Source organism: Pterocles gutturalis, unplaced genomic scaffold, assembly GCF_000699245.1.
Source record: "Pterocles gutturalis isolate BGI_N339 unplaced genomic scaffold, ASM69924v1 scaffold9164, whole genome shotgun sequence".
In the NCBI taxonomy this organism is placed as follows: Eukaryota; Metazoa; Chordata; class Aves; order Pterocliformes; family Pteroclidae; genus Pterocles; species Pterocles gutturalis.
The window spans coordinates 86590-96742 of record NW_010130652.1 but is presented as its reverse complement, the minus strand read 5'-3'; the positions used below and the strand labels follow the sequence as shown (position 1 = coordinate 96742).

Below are 10153 nucleotides of genomic sequence, written 5' to 3'. Positions count from 1 at the left end.
AATGTCCAAGTCCTGTGAATTCAAAAAGGCAATAAAGAGTGAAAGTATAAGCATTCCCTAAAGCCTTTGTGAATACTTGTACAACAGATTTCTAAAGCAGCATAGTAAGTCTTCAACGCTTATTGAGTTTCTGATTTCTTTTGAATATATTATTTTCTTTAGTACTTCTCTCTGGCAGTCCCACAGATTTAACATAAAATTTAAAACTTCAGTTGATTTCTTTCCTCATCGCTATTCCCCATTCAGTAATAAAGTCAGTTGTCACTATTCTTCCAGTCGGGATGAGCGAGACACTACTTCTCTGCACAGACCGTTCGTACTAAGTTTACATCTGCCAAAGTCTGTCACAAAATGCAAGTGTGCATGGCTAAGCTCCCAGGTCATGCCCGAATCTTTGAACAAGACAGTTGGTCTGGAAATTGATCACAAGTTTCCTGCAGAGCACTAACCACTAAATTAAGCTCTATGATGGGTTACTTGGAAAAGTAACCCCTGTAGTATTTTCAGTTTGAACTTTTTTCATTAGTAAGCTTCTCTTGCTGAAAAGACAGTGCGTGGTTAAAAAGATGCAAGCTCTCTACATTTCAAATAACATTTAGACCGTCCTTAGGTGTACACATCTCTGGCGCAGTAGTGGATTATTTAACAATAAACTTTCTCTTGTGAAAGAGAAAGGGAAAACAGAACAGGAAACCTGGAATAAATTTAGTTTTTCCTCATTCTTCAAGCTTAGTACCATCCAGACAAATATTCTCCCTGTCTGAACTCTGAAAGAAGTTCTTCCACGGTTCACTTTCTTAAGCTTGTTGAAAACACTGCAGAACAGCTTATAAAAAGTGGAGTTTACTGGAGCCGGAAAGCAATACAAATCTATATCAAACCAGAAATTCAAATATTTAATTTAGCTGCTTATTTTTGAAGTATCACTTACTTGAAGTATCACTTACATGACTGAAGATACTAGATTAGTTAAGGTTTTTCGTTTACTGTCAAGTGACTATGTATAAATTTTATGTTCTCATACACGTGTGATTCAACTGTTGCATTTCAAACCATGGCTGAGTTTACTGTTAAAAATCTGTTTCTATTTCAAAAAGGTTTCACAAATGAAAAAAACTTATTTGCATGCATGAAAACTTCATTTTATACAATTAACTAGGTAGCTAAATATGACTTTATATTGTCCCTTTAATTTAGGAATTTAGCATTGAAAAGATCTGTAAACCAGAAACATTTTCATTAGTACATAAAATCTTAGGAGTTCTCTTACAACTTGCATTAAACAAATCCTTTCCTCAGCACTCCTTGTCTCTACCCAAATTAAGTATTTTCAGTGATCAGCTACTAAAAAATTCAGATAATTTGCATATGCTTGAAATACATTTCAGCATGTGAACATTTCCATAATTTATGTGAGTACCTGTAATGGGATAATCCACGTAGCGCCTTGTTTTTCCATCATAGTATTCTGTTCCTTTAACAATTACTAAATGAGCTGGAAAATTTACACCCCAAGCTAATGTGCTTGTGGCAATAAGAACCTAAAACAAAAAGAAAGGTTAATGAGGTATATGTAACAAAAAGCCAACTTTTAAAATTCCATGTAAAACTCATTATGGCAGGATTCAAAGAGCAAATATACCTGGATTTTGCAGTTCACAAACAATTCTTCCACAGTTTTCCTGTCTCTTTCATGCAGACCTGCATGGTGCATGCCTATTCCAAAAGCAAGTGTCAGCTTCAGGTTTGAATCTCTAACTGTCACTATAATGTCATTCATCTGTAACAGAAAAAATAGTTGCATGTTTTAAAACAGTTTACTCAGAAATTTTAAACTTTTAGGGTTGTTATTAACTTTTTTTTTATAGCAAGGAGACTTTACTCAACGCTGTTTATACAAACAGAAAAACAGTCTTCAGTCTCGAATAATCTGGTTTTAGTCTAGAAAAAAAATCAAATGCTACACTAATGATGGGGGAAATACAAAATGCACATGACTTTATTGACACACTAAGTAGCGCAGAAAAGGAAATGAAAATGCTGAAAATATCTTGACAGATCTGGCAAATGCTGTGCATTCTGCTCTGTGTTTGTTTAATGCAATCCCTAGTATCAAAGGGGTTAGAACTGGTATAAAAACATAGCAAATCCCTGCAACCAGTAACATAATAACAGTCATGAAAAACAAATTTAGTTCTCTAATGCCTATGAAAAGACAGATACAGTTCTTCAGTTTGATAATTCCGCAAGTATCCATCAAAAAAGTTTCCTATTCACATGCTGAAATGCAAATTAATTTTAATTTGCTTTGAGTGTGCTTTGTAACACAGACTCAAACCCTGTAGTGAAACCCAACATACAATAAGTATCTTAATTTAAAACTTTTAGAAGCCCAGACAAAATGCTATTTTTTATTACTATTACTATTTTTTTTCAAATCTCATGTCAACGAGTACTTGGAATAATTTTAACTACTATCATTGTAACTACATTTCTTCACTATGTTTTCAAGTAATAAATTCCATAATAAGCTCATTTATTTCTGTAGATGACCTCTGTGAAAAGCCTCACACTAATAATGAACAAGAGCTTTATAACTAATGTCTTGTTTAGTGATTTTACTCCTCAATATTTCTTCTGTTGTTTTATTTCTAAGGCCATTTATTATTTTATGTGATTTTAATACAATTATAGCCAGGAACTTTCAAACCTCATCTCTTATTAGTGGTTTCCTGGTGCCACCAGCAGTGGTGTGATGATATTGCATACTTATGGGCAGCGTCATTCATGGTTAACCTAGGAGGTATAGCCAAGGTTAGGGAAAAAATAGTAGTGGAGAACAAATTACTCAGGGTAACTGAAGAATTTGGACTGAGTATTCAGTCTCATCTCGGACGGAGTATCTCAAAGTACTGAGATATGATACCTGCGTGACCGCAGTGATATCTTCATTTCCACTTAGGACTCTGAGGTGTTGCATTTCTGATGTTCAGAATTATAACCTTCTCTAAATATTTCCTGGGTTTTACAACTCTCAGACCTTAATGCTAGTAACATTATTCACTTATCTAAACCCAAATAACATATGCCACTACTATTCTCAAAAAAATCCTTAAAAGGTACAAAAAAGCCAGAGAATATAATAGTCCATATTCAGGATTAAAAAAACCCAAACAACCCAAACAATATAGATTTTGTAAATCAATCAATTTTGTCAGGAAGAGCAAATTACAAAGTATTTTAAAAAGCCTATTTGTTGAAGAAGTATTGACTAACAGAACCAGAACTGATGGAAATAACAGAGAATCCAATTAAAAAAAAATATTATACAAGTTTTGGCTTGGTCCAATCAATTTGATCTGTCAATGGGAGTCCTAAACTTTATCTTCCCTCATAACGCAGTTGCCTGGATGTTTCTGATAGTTTCCGATATTACAAGATGTGGAAGGTTTGCTTGTACAAACTGGGGGGGCATATATAAAAGAAAAAGATGCTTACAGAAGAATAGAGTGAAAGGGGACTATAAAAAACTGAAAGGAAATGAAGCAGAAAGAAAAAAGCAATTAATTGAGAAGTGAAGAGGGGCTAAGTCCATTTAGGAAAGGGAAACAAGAAGAGGGGTAGATAAGTAGAAAAGAGTAAAGAACTGAATGAAAGGAGGATATGTTAAAGGATAAAGTTTATCTATCTAGATACAATCAGCAAACCTTTGATTCCTCTAGTCAACATGTAGACATCTGACTGCAGTGTAGACAACATGAATTATGACCCATCTTAAAGATTTTTTTCTTCTAAGACAAAAAAATAGCTTGGTACAATGAGAACTTGTATACTGTTTTCTCTACAACTATGACCATCAACATACATGACTAAATATATTTTTGAACCTATTGAAGCTTTTTGTGCTATGGATTTATGAAGTGGTACTAGCACTGCAAAGGCTCCTTACGCTTAAGTAGACACTTTGAGAAACAAAAGTTATAAGTATACGGTTGACAGGGAATTAAGATGAAAAATTAGAAAATGACACCAGTAACTATTAGAAAAGTAAATGAAAAAATTAATGCATTTACTTTTTTCTCAATTTCTGCATTCAAAAATTCAAAATAATATAATATTGATTAATTATTTTTTTTCCTCCCCACCAAGAATCATCACCTTATGATAGTTATGTCTTTAATGTAAGGGAAGAAGCCAGTTACAATGAGATTTATTTCATTATTCACATGAGCAAAATTTGGTACTGGAAAAGAATGAATCTAAACTCTGTTTTCCTCTAGAAGAGTACAGGGATCAAATTTGCTGATTCAGATTAGTCTATAGCAATTAGATAGCAATCAGCACAGGCAGTCCTACAATGTTCGTTATTTTCAGTACAGAACCTGAGCGAAACCTTTTTGCCATGTAGTTGCCAGCATAAAACGTCCTAAATTCACACTATTGGGAATTTATTCAAAGATGTTCTTCTTGTTTTTTACAATCAGTGGTGGTTATCTTTTTTTTCCCTCTGACTTGTATTACAGCGGCGGCCTGTGGTGCTGTTAGTCATACCTGCAAAGCAGTGTAATTTACCACAGGGAAACTGAAGAACCCTTAGCAGGAGAGCTGGCACATGGACTACTATCCTGTCATTTTAGCAGCAGGGATTCCTAGTCATTTTTAGCTGACCTCTTACTTTCACATAAATCAATGTAATAAACACAACTATTTTACCCATAGGCACAATCCAAGGCTTAAAATTCTCATGACAATTTATTTAAAAATATAACTCTCTTATGTCAGTGTAAGAATATTATCCCTTTCTATTAAGAAATAATGGCACAATTAATAGGTTCATTAACCAGAGACAGACACCATTTTGACTATAGGACAAATCTAATGTTTCTGCATTGTTATAACTTCATTACTATTTATCTTTATGAAAACTGTTATGTTAACTCAGAAAAGGGGAAAGAAAATATATTTTCCCTTAAGAACAGAAAAAATATATTAAAAATAATATAAGGAAATACACATGGTACTGACATAAAAAACATACAACACTGATGCAGGGAACTTAATGCAAGGGAGGATTTTCCCTGGACTCAAAGACAGGCAGGATTGGGCCCATGTGGAAAAGGTTTTGCTATCCTTCACAGATTTTTTGCTGAACAAACAAAACCATCTTCTGTCCTTTCCTAACATTAGGTCAATTAGGAATCCACCTTTTAATAAAAAACCCTTGAAAACCAATTTGGGACTCTAGTAGCATGGCAAAATATTTATTATAAAAAATAAAGCTTATTTCTACCTTTTTAAAAAATATTCTAATATCTGAACAAGCTAGATTTTTCTAAAACTAGTAAGTAGTCATTTTCTTTGTTCCTGCACATATGTAAACTGTTGAACCATTTACTTTAAGCTAATAGAACTTTTTTATATTTTAAATTTATTATACTTAAAAAGCTTTTGTAGAAAGATAGGATTCCATTTAAGTAGATACATTACCCTGTGCCTGAAATACATTCCAGTCAGAGTATAATTCAGCAAGTTGATGACAATGCTGGCTCCAAAAGAAAGGAGGAGACCAGATTGGACAAGAATGAGCTAACAGATTGTGCAGCCCAATTCTGTCCCTTTGAGTGTGATATATTGTTTCAAGATGCTAAAAACCCATACTTTCTCAAAGCATATCTGTTGTGCTGGTTTTCCCATTTTCACAGAATCCTCATTATTAGTACTCTGTACTCTTTTCAAAGCACGTCAGACTCAGACCATATGCCACTGAATAATGCTTATCAATTGTCTAAAATGCCCAATAGAAGAAAGATGTGCCAAACAAAAGAATCGTGAAAGTTATGAAGTCTTTTACAAAAATAATTACATATTTCACATCTGCTACAGACGTTAAGTGAAATAAAAACATCTCCATGTTATAACTAAATGTTAATTTTTTATGACACACTTTTGTGTCATAAAAACAACATCTTGTAGAAGGAAGTTGAACTTCTATAATGAGTGAAACACTTAGAAATCATTCTTGGGTACCCTCCTGATCTTTAAAGGCAAAAAAAAGTCATCTTATAAAATTATTTTTGATTTAGAGTTGATACTCCTCATACTCCAGAACTCTCCCAGACAAACAAGATGCCTAAAACACCACAAATAAGATTAGTCAAGAAACATTTAAAAATATGGTTAAAACAGTTGAGATATATTATTAAAACACACGTTAACACTAAAGATCTCATCTAAAAGACAGCAATATACTTATTCATGACACAGACCAGATTCTTCTATTCCTGTTTTAGAGCACAGCATTACCTCAGAACAATAACATGGAGATAATAGGTTATTTGATTTAAAGGTTAGAGAAGGAAAACTAATCTTTTGTCCTTCCAACAATTCTTGTGGTTTTTTTTTTTTTTTTGTTGCTTTTTTGTTTGGTTGGTTTTTTAGCAATGCAAAACAGAACTATAAGGTAAAATTCAGTTCACTTTCATGCATATATCTATGCATATTTCCACATAGTGTAGAAATACATATACAAACCCATAATTAGCTCATACACGTTTATACGCTCACATTTCAAAATCGTAAAATCAGTATGGGCCTGATTCATTCTTTTGGAGTCAATGAATGCCCTTCATTCAAGTACCTTTGTATTCAGTGTAAGCTGGCTATTGCCTGGTATGGATGCTATTGAATATTGCAGTAGGTATGTTTGTGTTAAAGGATTTATTTATTACTAGAGGTTTCATAAAGAACAATCTTAACAAGATGCAGACGGTAAAATGATGCACAAATGAGAATGCAAAAATCATTGTGGTTAAAGTTAAAACTGTGTACATGGGTACATTTCTTAGTCCTTGCACTGTGCATATTAAAAAAAAAATTCAAGTATCTGGCCAAGGAATACATTTAAAAAAACCAAAACCCAAATAAGAAAACACCCTGTTTGCTGGTGAGAACTGCATTCGAACTTCAAACAATAAAAACCAAATACTACTTTGTACTTTTGTTTTAGGTTACAAACAAAAGCAGTAAAAGCATTAGAGAAAAATAAATAAACTGAAAACTCGATTCTAATAAATTATGTTGTAGAAAGATTGCGACATCTGCCGCCACCACAGATGTAGATGCAATTTCTGAAAGAGGACTTGATCCTCTTTAGTCAGCTACTAATGTAGAACAGTAGAGCTGATCTTACCCAAGCTTACCATCACAAACTGGTGGCACTGTATGTTTCCAAAATGATGATCTGAGCTGTTGTCCCTTTTAACAAGAGAAGTAATGGGTCACAGTCCTGGCTGCCAGCTCCAAATTAGAATTTTAGCTAGAAAGTATATTTTTAAATCATCTCATGATTATACAAAAAAGCAGGGTAAGCATAAGATTTTCTTTTTTTCATTGGCACACTGGCATCAATAAACAATAAAAAGAAATAAAGAATTACTCAATTTACAGGGGCAGTCTTCTCTTTGAGATGCACTGCCTGTTCACGTTTTCTGTCACGATGCACCTCTGCTTCCTAAGTATAACTAAGATGATCTTTTACAGAGTGCTGTCTACTGAAGAGTCCTTGCAACTACTGCAGATGACAAGGAAGGCAGCTTCATCTGCTTCTTCACTCTTTGGTGAAAAATAAACCCTGTGTTGGGACTGCAAATCCTCAGAGGGACAGAGACCTCGTTTTGGAATGTGTATGGACAATACACCTTACAGAAAAAGAAAAAAACCCCACCTTTAAGGCTCCAAAATAGGTAACTATTCTTTCTTCTTCAAGAGACTGCTCACTCACACTCTGCTTTGGGCAAACTGTGGCAGTCCTGCTTAAATCCGAACTTTTGTGTGTACTATGCATTGCATTGGCAAATGTAGGGATAAGCTTTGACGTAGCAGCTACAAATCTCAGTAAGTAGGGTATTGCAACACTCTTGGAGGCTTCCTTGCTCAGACTAAACTAGACATGAGGTATTTGAGCGGACATTTCTTCATGAAAAGCATGCACATAGCCTGAAACTTATTTGGATAGAATCTATTAAACAGACCTAGCTATTGTTGTGCAACAACAGGTCCAGCAGAACCGGAAAACTTATCAGTACTGGAGACAGCGATTTTCATCATCTTATGAAGACTGACTGCTGTCTCAACTTTCTGAATACTGTAGGACCATGGGTATGAGCAGGAAACGGTAAAACAGACAGCAAATTCAAGGAAAGCATTCAGGATACTCAGAGATGGGTGGCAGAGATAGGGGTGGATTTGCCTGTTATCTGAGAGCGTTGTGAAGAGCAGCAGCATGTGTGAACAGAACCGTTCACATGCTGCAAAGGAGAGCCTGGTTTGGCACTACCACTACAGGCAGAATCTCTACAGAGAAGATGAGGGAAGCTAAGATGATGGCATAGCTGATAAACAGGCACCAAAGATCCAGTATTGCTCTCTCTCCCCCCCACCTCCACAAGGCCTGGATCTCTCTGTCACTGTCACAGAAAAGCTGCCATGTAGGATACCAGAGAAAAATCACTTTTAATGGCTGTAAGAATCTGTGTCTACCTCAATATCAGTCTTCTAGACGTAACTATGGATGGCATTGTTTACAGCATTGTAGGAAGCATTATGAAGTCTACCTACTAGAAAGCTAATGTAAACATAGACTAACATTTCATCATCATGTAGCAAAACCAATTACACCACTAAACAAAACTTACCAATGAGTTCTCAGAGGAATCTTATGTTAGCCAAAATTAGTATCATACAAATAAGGCTGAATGAAGAAAAATGCCAAGGCCTGTTGTAAAGCTTGTAAACTTTGTATACACACATTTATGAAAAATCTCTTCTATCTCAACACACTTCACAATTAACAATTACAAGTAGTTTGAAAATAAAGTCACTTTCTGTAAGTTCCCCTAAAGGAACACTGGCAAAGAACAATCGTGAAAAATTGACAGGCAACAACAATTGACTTCTAACTGGTCCATTTTTTATCCCATATGGAACTGAGAAACACGTGAAATATTTGAGACAGTGTTTAAAGACAGGGAATACCTACAATAAAGTAGGGAATACCTCCTATAAAGTAAGTATTCACTAGTTCTACTTTTAATACTTAAAAATGTTATAGCAATATGGAGACAATTTTGTCTATTTTACCTAGTCCAAGCTTGACTTTAACATAACTTGAAGTTAGAATTTTTAAATAAATAAAAATTATTATGGATAAAGAATTAGAATTAAGCACTACATACACACTATAGCTTTGTCCTTTGCTTCAATGTAAAATGAAACTCAGACTAATCATACTAATTTAAAACACAAAGCTACAAACTGGCCCCATAATTACCTAAAGAAATGTCCACTTGAAATAGTGGGTACTTCAGACGCAACTGTATTCTGCATAACAGTGGTAAAATATAACAACTTAGGGCTTAATCCTCACTCTTTTACATTTATGTAATCAGAACTGAAGAACTTGGTAGGTACCTTATGCTCCAACCATTCATCTTATTAATTAAAATACAAATCATATGCAAATGTTATTAAACTAATAAAAGCAAAGTTCTGTTGTCCTTGTTGGCTTCTCTTTCAAAACCTTCAGAGATATATTCTGAAAAAGGGAATTCCCTAAAAATTCCCTAAAATACTCCCTAAAAAGGGAAAAAAGGAAGACCTGAGGAACTACAGCCCAGTCACTCTCTCCTCTCTGACCAGCAAGATTATGGAGCAAATCCCCCCCCGAAACTATGCTAAGGCATATCTGGACCTTGCATTTGCGAGTCATGCATTTTGCTGTGTTTTGGCCCTGTATAATCACAGAAATTCCTATTCAGAAGGTCTGCAACCACTGGAGAAAGCTAAATTCAAAAATCTATGAAATGTGAATATTAACCAAAAAAATGTTTTGAAGCAATGATATACTATAGTCAGGACCATTAGTGCAGAAGGAAATAAATAATTCTGTATTCAAAGCAGGTGCAGCATGGAGTGCAGTAAATAAAATCTAGTACACATTCTGAAGAATGCAGATAAAAGAGAATATTGATTGGTTGCTTACTATTTGACCATCATTCATGTTTTGCAATAAATGAAACAACGATTTTTTTTTTGAGAAATAATACAAGAAAATGTAATTAAAAACTATATTGCTTGAAAAAGAATAAAAAATTAA

General features: G+C 34.3%; 1 protein-coding gene across 1 annotated transcript in view; it reads right to left on the bottom strand.

Annotated features, from left to right (window-relative positions):
* Positions 1–1420: 1420 nt before the first annotated feature.
* Positions 1421–10153, bottom strand: part of LOC104466760 (activating signal cointegrator 1 complex subunit 3-like) — a gene marked incomplete at both ends in the record, with an annotated part of 93202 nt that continues 84469 nt past the window's right edge. Inside the window, 2 exon segments of the mRNA XM_010080292.1 lie at positions 1421–1541; positions 1643–1780. Coding sequence (XP_010078594.1) covers positions 1421–1541; positions 1643–1780 — 259 coding nt within the window.